The sequence below is a fragment of the Dreissena polymorpha genome, chromosome 1 (genome assembly GCF_020536995.1).
Source record: "Dreissena polymorpha isolate Duluth1 chromosome 1, UMN_Dpol_1.0, whole genome shotgun sequence".
Lineage (NCBI taxonomy): Eukaryota > Metazoa > Mollusca > Bivalvia > Myida > Dreissenidae > Dreissena > Dreissena polymorpha.
The window spans coordinates 151,502,984-151,517,279 of NC_068355.1; the positions used below are offsets into that span (position 1 = coordinate 151,502,984).

Sequence of the window (14,296 nt, forward strand, 5' to 3'; positions counted from 1 at the left end):
GTTTTATAATTTTTGTAGTTGTAGTATCAAGTATGCTTTTCAATATACAGAAGTGGGCCAGAGGGAAAGGGGCCCCTGTAACATGTGCAGTCTTGGGCCCCAAAACAGCTTAATCCGGCCCAGCATGCGTACCATGACAATATGCTACACCGGATTCAGGTTTAACTCTTTACAAATGGTGTTCAGTTACTATATCAATAGCACGTATTTGGTTTAAAGTTCAATTCAGTGTCGCATGTTACACAGTTTAGTTTATAACATGTGAAGCGACAATTGATTCAATGGACTACTACAGTTACTTCCACGAACAGTTTAAATAAAATTGTCTTCCGTGTAACTATTGTTTTCTAAAGAAAGGAAATAAAGAACAGGTATGTAAAGGGTTGATTTTATTATTTTGTGGGTAAAAAAATGTTCATGTATAAAAATAACAATCGAGTATGATATCATTTTTGTGATTTATGTGTTATATTAAAACTGAATTATGTTTAAATGGCGTTTACTTGTATGACCTAAATAACTCATATATACGTAAGGCATATAAGACAGACTGTTGATATTAACAGGCATAATGTTGAGATTGTAACAACAAATACAAGTCCTTATATCATCTCACGGCATGTGTTATTACACGATATACTTGACCTGGTCCTCAAAGATATTCCGTTTACATTCGTAGCCAATTCAAATTTTAGATAATTAAAGGGGCCTTTTCACGTTTTGGTAAATTGACAAAATTTTAAAAAAGTTGTTTCAGATTCGCAAGTTTTCGTTTTAGTTATAATATTTGTAAAGAAACAGTCAAACTGAACATTTACCATGCTCTAAAATATCCAGTATATGCATCTTTGGACGATTTAAAAACCTAAAAATAAGAAAGCTTTGCAACGCAAAACGATTAAATAATTTGGAGAGGTCTGTTGTTGTCGTTATAATTTGTGAAACTAAGAGGATTGTTCTATAAAGTATAAAATACATCACTCATTTTATGCGAACGGATGGCCGAGTGGTCTAAGCATTAGACTTTTACCCCAGGACTCGAGGGGTAAGTGGTTCGAGCCCAGATGAAGGTTACTTTTGTTCTTTTAAAAAAAAATGTTATGCTTGGTTTTAACTGGAGCTTTTTAGATCCAATGTTTACATTTATCAATATAAAGCATTTATGAAAAACTTCAATACATGCCAAAATCTGTGAAACGGTCCCTTTAAAAGCGTGGATTAGTGATACGGATAAGTGAAAACACCTCATCATATTCATGATAAGAACGATCGCAGTGCGGCCTTAACCGCAAGTCTAATGTTAACATCGCAAAGCCACTAGATTATTGTTGTTTAGCTCGAGACACGAATTTGGGATTTTGTATCATGTTTGTTCATAATCCAAATTAATTTTGCACATTTAGTGTACAATTTAATTCGTATAATCATGTGTATAAATCCCAAATAATAGTGTAGCATAAAGTGAAACGTTTTTATACAAATACAACTAAAATAAAGAATGATAGCTAATGCAAATGATTTAATTTGTGACACATTTTATGCTTTTATATAAACGATAACGTTAACATTCATCAAACACTTACTAATTTATATAAAATACTGAAATTAATTAACCGTTATTATCCCCCTCCAAGCGCGGAATGATATAGAAATGGGCTCATCCGTCCGTCAGTCCGTCCGTCCGTCCGTCTGTCACATATCTTTTTAGAGCTATACCTCGGAAACTATATAAGATATCAGCTTGAAACTTCATGGGTGTATTGATATCAATGTGGAGAAGTACTATGCGCAAGAACTATAACCCACCACTTAATTTAATAAGAGTTTTTGCCCTTTTTTAGTTTGATGATTTTTTAGGGCTATATCTGAGATATCATGCTAGATTGTCACATGATACTTCATGGGTTTATTGATTTTAATGAGGAGAAGTACCTTGCGTAATGACTATAACCCTGCACTTTCTTAAATAATAGTTATTTCCCTTTGTTGTTTTATATGATTGAACTTTTCATGGCTATATTTCAGATATGATATAACATTTCAACATAAAACTTCATGCATTTGTGTAAATCAACGTGAACAAGTTTCATGCACAAGAACTATAAACATGCACTTTCTTAACTTGAGGAGAAGTACCTTGCGTAATGACTATAACCCTGCACTTTCTTAAATAATAGTTATTGCCCTGTGTTGTGTTTGTATGATGTAACTATTCAAGACTATATCTCAGATAGGCTACAGGATTTTAACATGAAACTTCATGAGCGTGTAGATATCAATGAGGAGAATTGCAATTGATAAAAAACCATTACCCTACAGTCAATGGGAGTTATACTGGAAAAGAAAAATCATAATAAAAAGCTCGGCCAGAACTAATCACATTGGTTTCCCACAGTGATATACTGCACCACCACAGTGAGAGGTAACTATTGTGCCGCTGTTTGTATAGGGCCTACATCTCCTCCACGGAAGCTATTTTTTATGTTTTAAGATTCGCTTCATGAAATCTAAATATTGGACATTTAAGATCTTTTTGATTGCTTGGTACTTAATGTATAAACCGTTTCAAATGTTCATTGTTTGTGCTTTTCTAACTTACACCTGTCATATGAGTTACGTAATTAATCAATAAAATTAGAGCTTGACTGAAGAACGTCTGTGTGTCTGTTATAACACGGACTCGTACTGGCTATCACAAAAGATTTTGTTTACTTACAACATAGTCTTGCAACAGCAGGCATCCATTGAACCGACGACCTCGTTTTATGTGGTGTGTGATTAGTACTTGATATTTTGCCTCATTTTATTAACAGAAACGCATTTCTTTTCAGTTAAACTTGCAAACTCGCAATTGATTGAATATTAACTGGGCCTAATCAATTAATAAGCTGTTAAATTTAAACCGATTAAATAGAGCAAGATTACATGTCAATATAACTATTTTGTAACGAAATGGAGGCAACTTTATTATTTATTTATTTTTAACGACAGTTAGTAATTTTGTATTTTTTCTTTAATGAAAAAGTGCCGTTTACCGGTAGTTCATAAAGTTGAATAAGAAAATCCCTGATATCGACCGGTTTGTCAGTGTTCACAGTTACGGTATCAATAATCGGAACACCTATTGTCTATACATATAGCGTGTAATCATTTCATTTTTCCTATTTAAGAACAATGAAACAACATACATATTATCAGTCATTATATTCATGTTTCAATCCGCTATTCTATCATACGCAATTAAAACAATTCGCTTTACCATACTAAACACAACTTAAAAAACACTTAATTAATCAAAACGATTAGCGCAATGCCTTACACTATTTAATAAACACAATTCTAATGTCTGCTTCCATTACAAATGCATTTGTATCTGGTGTTAAAGCTTTTGTTATTTTGGTCATCATTTAAAAATTAAGAAACTTAAACTCCGTTTGCATTAGATGGAGATTATTATTTTAATTACTTCAAAGTTCTTTATTTAAACCAAGTGATCAAATTACATACAGTTAGACACAATACCAAATCACAAATAAATAGCAAACACAAATACCAAGAATGTTATTTAAGCACAACGTGCATACCTATAACGAATTGTAGGCATTATAGAACCAGGAATGTATGCGATACATTTCATCAAGTTGCAAGTTGTATGACGTTTCAAACAAGAGCGGAGTGTCATTTTATTTCTGTTATGCATTTAAACATCAGGGATAGTTGCATAACTCGTAAGTACCCGGTATACTATTAAAATGCCGTTATGATGCAAACAAACTATAATTATGCAAAAACATGTCGTTTTGCATGACCTGAAATTTTTGTGTTTGTATGACTATTAGTTTTGTTGTAGACATTTACATGCTATGCATTTCTTTTTCTAATATTTTAAGAAGTATGTTGAACAGCAAAGTTCTAACGAAAAAACGGGCGTATTTTTTGGTGTTAAATCAAGGATAATTTACGGTTATCTGCTGATAGGTATACTGATACCGCGATCGCTTTGAAGATAATAAAGCAAAAACTCTTTCCACTTGTATTGTTTTCAGTTTCAGAATGACTTTTGGGACCGCAGTTATTATTGTTAACGAAAAATTCACGGTAAAAGGTCACGACAAAGAACGAAGGGGCGCTTCAGAAGATAATTCTAATATGCAAAAGAAGTTTAAAGAACTTGGGTTTGATGTTAAGCCGCATTTCAATAAAAATGCCTCGGATATACGAACTGTATTCCAAGAAGGTAAATACCGTTAAATTTATGTTATACGGTGCATGAGTGGATAATTATTGTAACAAAATCCCGTTCATTGTCTTTGGTATAGATGCAGATATAGCATTTCATCGTTTTATCCTAGGGAATTATGGAACATAAACTGGACTGGCATGTTAATCTTTTGAATTGATTAGATATTTCATCGAACGTTACCTTACACCTGAGTCCACGTTTTCCTTATAATAAATAAACAGCTTATTTCAAGGGATTGGAAAGAATATTTGAAACAACTATTCGAATGTTTTTTTTCATATTATGGTAGAAGATTTTAATATGGGTTCGTAAAAAGGGTTTCAATAAGTACAGTGTATGTCAGTAGTATAACATAATTACTAACATTTCAGGTCGCCTGTAGTTCGCGACTGTTTTGAATTGTTATTGCGATGAACGGGTGTTCATCAATATTATCATCTAGGTCTATATTATCAAGGGTGTAATGCACGCTGGACTTCGCAACATAATCTCGCGTGACCTGTACATTTTCTTTATTTAGAACACGCTCCGTGGCAAAAGAATATACTTCATGTCGTGTTAAGTGTTGCAACGTAGTAGTTTATGTGTGTATAATTTAAGAACAATAAATACGTTTAACGGCGTATATATTATGTATTTTAATAAAATGAACTGTGGATACGTGTAGCATGTTTTCTCATAATAATCACTTTATTGTCAGCTAAGTAAAATACATGAAATATTTAAACTTCGACCTTCTGATCTTTTTATTAAATGCCGTCGAGACTATCGAATATTGGAATTTTTGAATACTTTGATGACCGATTATTAGAAAACAAATTGTGCTACATCAATTAAAACGTAAAAAATAACTGTTTTCACACACTTCATGAACTACAGCGTCTTCAATACAAAGTGACATCATCGTGTTCGTCATTAGCACGCATGGAGAAGAAAGTCACCTTGCAAACGTCAACTCTAACGGAACCAAGGTGTACGATCAAATGATAATGGGTAGCGACGGACAGACGGTATCCGTCAATGACCTTCTCAGTCTGCTCGATAATGACGCGCTGAAGGGGCGAACTAAGCTGTGTTTTATACAGGTAAATGTTTACGGCAAATTATTTTGAGAGCGGAAATTTATTACAGTCATCACGGATAATTAAATTGACGATTATTACTTTATATTCAAGGAGAAGTGCAATAAGTATTAATAGTTCGCATACATGTATATAATTAATTAAATGTTTGTTGTTTTTATTGTTGTTTTCAAATATCAGCTTTTTCCATAACACACATGTTTAAATACATCATCAAATTAAAATAATATAAAAATGTCATCGATCCTTTTGGGTGCGTGTACCCAACATTTTTCTCACTTTATGTAGTTTTCTGTTTATATATGAACATAATATTTGTGAACATGGGAACGTTTTGTGTATTGCACAGCGTCTATACCTTTTTTTTATTTTATGTTGTATATAAACATTTTTATTTATTTGTATGTAGTTTTCTTTTCACAGTGAGTAATCTAATTTTCCACGTTGACAATAAATATGAATTTAAATGGGAATATGTGATGGAGTCATTATAATTATGAGAAATGAGAAACACGATAATGAACCTCGTTATAAGTTTATGTCTTTTTAAACTTAAAAGACAATATTTACCGAACGTACGTAAAGGACGCAAACCATCATGATATATGATTAGAAAATATTTATTTAAAATAACAAAGTGTACAAATAACGCTCACTTATCCAATACAATTATTAAACACAATCATATTAAACAAAAGTGACACGTTAATTTAGATATCTAATACATCGCAATAACTTCGTTGAACGTGGATAAACAATCGTAAATTTATTCTTAGGCGTGTAGATTGATCACAAATGGTGACCCGACACAACAGGTGGATCTGGGCGTTACTGTTGGGGTTGCGGACGGGATGCAAATCTATAAAGCAAAAGTTGATGGCAAAGCAGACGACACGGTGCGTGACAAAGCAGACGGCATGATGCGTAAGGCTCAGAAAATTTATTCACATTGCAAGGCAAATGCCTTAGTAACAAATTGCTTTGTGCCTTTTTATTTAGTGTATTATTTGTGTAGTGCTGTCATGTTGATGTTGATACAATGTACGGTATAGGTAATTATATGTTTACTGCCCAAAGTGGGCTGACAGTGAAGATGAGACAGACCCAGGAGAAGGGGACACCGGAGTGATGCCGAAGCTCCCCGAAACAGAAATAGGACCAGAAAAATCTGCGAACTACTCTAAAAGTAAAATAGCACCAGAAAAATGCGAATCGGAGATTGCAATAGCACCTGTTCAGTGCCCAAGAGATTGTCTTGTCATGTACGGTGTTCAACCACGTAAGTGTGCAATGATTGTTGCATGGTGTCCGATGGCTAGATATAAATCACATAATAAAATATGCTTCAGCATATTTTTATAGACATTGGAATTAGAGACTAAGCGGTAATACATTTCTTGTCTTCATCATTTGCACAGTATATGCTCCAAAGATGATCGAAAATTACAGTTCAATAAATAAGCTTTTGAACTAATCCCGATCTAACAAATAATTTTAAGAATAAATAAAAGCTACGGATTGCTGCAATTGATCCTCAACAGGAGTTCCATAAATGATAACTACACTTTCATATGTAGTGTTTGAACAATGTTTAAAGGAAAAACCAACAATCAACTCCCAAAGTCGTGAGGTAATTACTGTAACTTTATAAATCAATCGAACGTTACATAATTAGCGTCTTCATCATATACGTTAATATAAGCGTACCAATGTTTCTCGGAAAAAAAGAAGAAAAATATATTTCAAGAAAATTACTTAATTGCACCATATTCATAAGAGAACATGTATTAAATTTTAAACAATATATTGCAAACGCTGTTATTTTGAGGACCATATAAACGGTTTTGTTTTAGACAAAAAGGCATTGCGGGGAAAAGAACAGGGGTCGTGGATGTTACACTACATGTATCAAGCGCGCGACATCCTAACAGAAAATGACGGAAATGTCCTGAAGTACTTGACAACTGTCCTGAGGAAGATGGCTGACCATGAGTCCAAGTATTAAAAACAGGGAGTGAAAATTTGCGGCACAATTTATCATCGATTAACTCGCGAGGTTTTCATTAAGAAAATGTAATACCAGTTTTCATTGTTCGATACAATTTGTATAATGGTTTGGGTGTGCGACAATTTAGATAATCATTTTAAATTTAGTTGTCTTAATATGTTTGTTGTTTTGACGGAACAAAGCCGCGCGTCATGTAAAGCAGACGACATAGAATTGAAGTAAATTGAAGGCGTATAATAATCATAGACGACACTTTCTTAAAAGGTGAATGTTAGAAACGACTTTTTCCGCGGGCTACAACGTGTTTGAGCTTAGTTTCATTTATAGGTCGCATTGTTCGATAAACGCTTAAGGTAGTACAACTGTAATGGGCAATATTCCAAAACCCATTTAAAGTATTATTTTCAGAAACTTCAAACCATATGTGGTCTTATTACCAATTTGTGTAGCTTTCCAGGCCAAATATTTTTTCGTGATTTTTTCTGTATGATGACCCATAATTTGAATTTTCTTCTAGATTAAATTACACCTGGGGATACATAAATTCAATAAACTCATATGTTTTAGCATTTTTTGTTAACAATGTTTGTATATTTAGTACATGATATGATTGTAGATGGTAAAATAATATAATACAAGACAATTGAGTGATAACAATAATGGAACAAATCTGATTTATTATGTAAGGTCTTTAAAAACTACAAGTTCGACCCGTGTATGCAAAACTCATCCTTACAAAATTTTCTCTTTTTTTATAAGTTGTATGTTATTTCTTTGGAATTTGAGCATTTATATTTTATCAGAGACATGTGATGAGCTTAAATCAAAGTAAAAAAAGCAAGTTGCCCTTGTATTTTTTTAACAATTCACAAAATATTTTTCAAGAAATTCAAAACCACATAATCGCAAATGGACAAAATATGCAAAATATACCAATTCAGTTACCACCGTCAATGTTCGTACTCTCTTTATACATATATTTAATACATTATGCAGTTATGCTAAATCTGCCGATGTAGGGATGGCGTTGGTGAGGTGGGGTGGCGGGTAAGGGTGGAGGGGTAGGCGTGAGTAGGTCTGAAAAGTAAAAAAAAAATACAACGTTGTATATTAAGGATTTTTCTATGTTAACCATGATCTATAACATTGTTAGATTTAAATTCTAATGACCACCTACCCAACAAGCTTGTATTAATTTAATAACAATGTACAAACAAACATATTAATGCAAAATTTCATAACGAAACTAAATAAGCGTATACTTATAATTTCCTTTCAAATGGACATGGCTTTCTACATTATATCCTGCAGTTAGTTACAAATACTCAAGCGAATTCGGTGACACTTGACATCATGCATATAAAAGGCAATGTAGGGATTAAGTACAACCCTTTATTTTTCACCTTATGTGATTGATCAGGTTACTGTTACTAAACATGGAAACAAAAAATCACACAAAATGAATCCTACGATAACTCAAAAAGTACTAAAGGTGCTTTGATGAAATTGTATGCACTTATAAATAGCATTATGGAGATTCTGGGCTTTAGCACTGTGGAAAGCAATTGTATTTTACACAGCCAATGGGGAAAAGCTGTTGGTCATTACATCTTTTGAAGACAAATTCACAAATTGGAGCAATTTTCTAAGTGACATCTGCCATAGCATCGTGTGCATTGTATGTTTCACCAATCAATTGTAAAACTAAATCAACTTGCTGCAAGGACTGCTTTCGATATAATTTTCTAAATATTGATAGAGAATCGATAAAAGCACAGATATACAAAATATCAATTGCACTAACATTTACCAAGATAGAAACACAAATTGTTAAATCAAAACGACGACCATTATGAACAACTAAGCACTCATTTTGAAACTTTTCAAGCCAATGTATAATTCTTTCGACGGCCATTCATATTGACACTGGCTGCACAACTTATCCAATGAATGTCATTGCCCCATAGTCATTGAAATGCCTGTAACTCGTAAAGCCTCTTGACTTATTAGAACAGTTGACGGGACGTATGTTGCGAACTGACTACCAGACTGGACTTCCGCCGATGCATATGAGTAACCTGCGGGAGTTCCCTTCCTTCAACTGGAAACATAGTTGACATTGTAATCTAGTAAAATATTGATATGCAATATCACATTAAGAATGCAACTAAACATAATATATTGGAATTGTATTAGGTTAATAATCATAATGCTGATCTACCAGCCATAAAATGTGTGAACTGCTGATCTACCAGCCATGAAATTTGTTTATAGAAGAACACAATCATGATGCTTTTAAGAAGATTATTGTTATTTTGACATATTATTTTGATTATTATTGTAGGATTGGGAAAATATTCGGCTAATTGAGCGAACATACTTGTATTTTAAATTGGGAATGGGTCAGACATTCTGATCCGCAGGATTTGTATAAAAAGGCCTGCCAAATGTTGCCTTACTTACACTTGTGAGATTGGCGTCAACATAGATAATTGGTTTTACAACACATTTGATATAGTTTGATGTTGTCCATGTAATGATGTAAAAAATGTATTGTTACCGCTGATAATCCAAATAATATATACTTACGTCATTTCATTTAAGATAGCATCGCTAGCTGCAATCCTAGCTAATTCAGTCGCAACTTGTTCTATCACCTCACCAGCTGGCTGTTCCATTATTTTTTAAGTTGGCGTCCGTTATTGTTTTGAGGTTTAATGTGGATAGCATATTGTTTACACGGGATGGTCCACGCAGGCTGTCCACCATTGCTAAATGCAGAAAGTAATATAACTATAGCAAAGATACAAATAAGCACAAGATCTAAAAGAACAATATACATTTACTTCTGATTACTGATTCTCGATGTTTACAGTAAAGACAGAGAGCATATACATAGACCATAATATTATCATAATAATGCCCGTTATTTACATCTATGAACTAAATGTCGATATAAAATTTTACCGTATGTGTATTTCATATTAACGCTCTGATCATATATCTGTGGCCTTATCTGTTCCACGTTTTGTGTTGACAACAAAGCATGGTATTCCACTTTTCCAGGTCCATTTCTCCCATTGTCTTTGACTGTGTGGGTTTTACCTAGTCGATATAAACGGACTCCCAGAGCCTTCGATAATTTCTGCTATGGCGGCTCTGGAAGTTCATATGTACCCATTCATAAACATAGATGCAGTTCAGTGCACGGAATCTGTGCGCTTCACTAAACAGACGTCGTTCGAGACAAATTGAGGAAAATAATGAATAAACTTCATAAACATGTTAAATTTACCTGAATGGCAACCTACGGATGTTATCCTTTGCATGCGCCATATAAAAACACGACGATGTTTCAACACAATTGTCTCGCTGACATTTTTATGTTTAAATTTGAAACAGTGTGTTCTGTATCGAATACCACATCGTTATCGACTTTAATAGGCTCCATCACATAACCCGACGTGCAAAATATTGGTGTACTGTACCTAACCAATATTGGGTCAATTTTCCAATATGGCGGATACAGCGTACGAAAGAAAAACTAAGTCAATAAAAAGAAATTATTTCTTGTTTAATGGTACCATTTGGATGAGTTTGTGGTTTAGACAAGTAAATTGTAATACGTTCTTGCAGTTTCAGTGTTCCTTAACCCTTGCATTGTTGATAACATCTTGCACCCATGGACAAAAGAGATCGCATTGCAACTCTCAGCAACCCATTGGGTTATAAAGCTGAGAGTTGAATTATTGCAACTAGGTTTTACCATACGCTTCAGTGTTTACCAACTGGCAGTCAATGTTACTACACTCTACGAACAGATACCCTCACAGTCCTTTCTGTAATTCGCCTTTTATGGATTTTAATGTCAGTGGAACAGGTCCAAGTCCACATGCAGAACAATACATTAAACTATTCAGCATCACCACGTCCCATTCCACTAATCGCCGACCTATTTTCCACGATTCCGTCGATGAAGACGGTGGTGTGCTATCAATATTTTGTTTATACCCAGAATATGAATGATCATAAAGACTTTTTCTTTTTTGCTACTTCTTTTTTACTCGTTAACCGTCGTTTTGGTTACGATTCACGATTGTTGTTTTTATGTTGTCGCGAAAATATATTACTTCCGGTTCATTTTTTACACAATTTTTAAAGAAAAATCTACTTTGACGTCGTAATATATTGAACTATGCATATAAGCGCTAAATCTATTATTGAATTATATAAAACATGTTTTTATTTAAGATTTACACTTTGTAAATAATACACCGAACAAAACGAACATCTCACGACTTCAGTTACGATATTTACCGACATTAGCCGATGTCAACCGATCTTACAAAAGAACTTGGGAAATGATTACAGTTGTACTACCTTAAGGATCATCATCGGCAGCGGCAGCAACAGCAACAGACTAGCTTTATTCGAAATTAATCTTCAGCATAACAATTATTGTGAAATTGGGGGTTATGATGTGTTGATTTTAATAGAGAGATAGCACATCTTTTGTGTTACTTAAATTTTACCAATGTTTTATCGGGTGTTAATTGATTCTTCAAACTAAAATTACTTTAAGCAACTAATAATGTAAAACACTTAAAATCTTATGAACTGCAAAAAGTCTAACCTCTGTGTAAATATTTCACTGCCCCACGCCTAACTACATAATTGCATTCCGCTTACACACACCAATTAATTATCTAAGACTTATACATAATTGTTATTTTATATGATTTAAACGTCCTCTTTTTACATTTTGACAGTATACGATGTGCACAAAGTTCAACTTATTATATAAATAAAACAATGATTGCATACAAAAATAAAGTTAACACTAGAAATCCCTCCAGATATGGTCACATTTTAATTTTAATTGTTGTATCTACCGGTAAACCCAAATGCGAAGCAAAAGTGCACGGGTATTGTTACTTTTAAAGTACAAAGACCGAGGTCAGCCAATTAAGAATTAAACAAAGAAATCCGGTTTTGTCTGACGTCAAACACACCTTTGCCTATTTGTTTACAATAGTGCGACCAAATGATTTATTACATATGAACACATATATAAATATCATAGGCGGTCAATGGGTAAAGTAAATATGTCACCCCGCGGTGGACAGTATTTATCGAAGATTGAAACGGGTACTATACTCCGCAAAAACGTGCTTCTTCATAATAACAAACCAAGCGACGTACTGCTTTTCTGGGAAAATCATGCGCTCTTCAAAATCGATTCGTTATATACATTTTGATAAGCGCCAACCGATTATTAGCTCGCTTGATATGTTCGGACTGCCTCGGTTTATTTTGTAAGCCCCGCGCGTGATGTATTATAAAATTACTGCCATATCGAGATATTACGTTCAAACGTCATAGACTATTAAAATTATGAGGATATGTGTATATGAAAATATACATATGTTTTAATCAATGTAGCTATTAATTTGTGCTTACTCTTGACCTTAACCCAAATGAGTAGCAACTTATCAAGTGTTTAGTGGCAGAAAATTGCATTAAGATAACAAAATAAGGTTTGCGAAAAGATTAGTTTTTTTTTTCGTATTCTTGGGGTTCGCTCAGATTACTCATACCTCTCATATTAAATTTTAAATCTAACAAATTAAGCGATCATCAGTATATAAATTAATACACCTTATTCGAGCATGTACTAAAGAAGAACTTATTTAGTTCTATTGTATGTGAAAGTAGCACATTAAATCAGGAATAATGTTCTTCAGAATACGAATTGCTGAATTGATATGTTCCGCGGGTTGGCCTGTTTGTTTGTTTATTTCATTGTTTGCTTATGTTTATGTATAATAATCTTCATATTCAGAGATCTTATTTGCTACTTGTTAAAATTATAAGCTTCATTATCCATACGGTATTTGTTAGATGATCAACTGCCCACATTTATTTTAAACAATTTGCAAACAACTGTATTTTATCACGTTATATTGTATGTACACAACTTCTTACTGTATGATCGCTTTCTCTTTCCATGATATATGTATTATTTTATTATGGTTAAGTTTGGCGATGTAATAAGTACCAAACGTAATAAATTTATGTTATAGCGATGTTGTGTGCACATTCTTAAACACGTCACTTCTGGTGCAACCTCAAAAATATCACCAAGCATAAAGGTGAAATCCTACTTGACGCACCAATATGTCTCAACTGAAAGCCCTCACGCCTTATATAGTTTATCCAGGTATTATTCGTGCAAACTCAGGTAAATCAGTTACAGTATTGAACAAGAAAAACTAGCTTCGCACAGTACATGTTAATAACATTAAATATTACATTCATATTTGTAAAGTATTTGACTGGCAAACATGGGATCTGCGTGAGAACCAGGCTCCCCGATAATTCTTATAATCAATCGACGACGAGAGGATAGACGAATGCGCTTTCTCTAGCATAATTATTAATACAATTTTCTTCATCATCAGCAATAGCAATAGAAGTGACAGCAACATCGTCAGCATCATCACAGTATCACTTTCGTCACCATTGCAACACTTTCACCGTAATCGTCATATTCAATCATCATGTTGTATCACTTTTAGAAGATATGCCTTCATAACTAAACCTGTATTACGAGTCCACATGGATTCAGCTATACAGTCATCACAAATGAACAATTTCAATAATATGGTTTTAAGAGAATAACCTACATTTTATTATCCTCGAAATGACTGGAGGATCCATATAGTCGAACATTATCTTTTTTACGATAAGTTCAACAACAGAAGACATTAAAAACCTTAAAACCGGAGACCTCGAGATTTAATGAATGTTGTCTGCTATATTTAAAAAAATATGTTTGTAAATAATACAATTGTATAAATGGTGATAAAATGCATCCATCGGTAATTTGTTAACCTTGATGAGCTAATTATGGTTTGTATCGTATGTGAATTCGAAAACAAGTATCCTCTTGGTAAGTACACA

General features: G+C 33.4%; 1 protein-coding gene across 1 annotated transcript; it reads left to right on the top strand.

Annotated features, from left to right (window-relative positions):
* Positions 1–194: 194 nt before the first annotated feature.
* On the top strand, positions 195–9,180 carry LOC127856094 (uncharacterized). The gene is made up of 6 exons (XM_052392089.1): positions 195–371; positions 4,047–4,237; positions 5,123–5,328; positions 6,102–6,221; positions 6,403–6,604; positions 7,179–9,180. Exons 2-6 carry the CDS (start codon positions 4,054–4,056, stop codon positions 7,328–7,330), a joined length of 864 nt encoding a protein of 287 aa, XP_052248049.1. The 5' UTR covers positions 195–371; positions 4,047–4,053; the 3' UTR covers positions 7,331–9,180.
* Positions 9,181–14,296: the final 5,116 nt, after the last annotated feature.

Excerpts from the sequence above, each read along its gene's own strand:
- LOC127856094 (XM_052392089.1), top strand. The coding sequence starts at position 4,054 with ATGACTTTTGGGACCGCAGTTATTATTGTTAACGAAAAATTCACGGTA. Across the intron at positions 5,329-6,101 it reads CTAAGCTGTGTTTTATACAG|GCGTGTAGATTGATCACAAA; the intron begins GTAAATGTTTAC and ends ATTTATTCTTAG. Across the intron at positions 6,222-6,402 it reads ATGGCAAAGCAGACGACACG|TGGGCTGACAGTGAAGATGA; the intron begins GTGCGTGACAAA and ends TACTGCCCAAAG.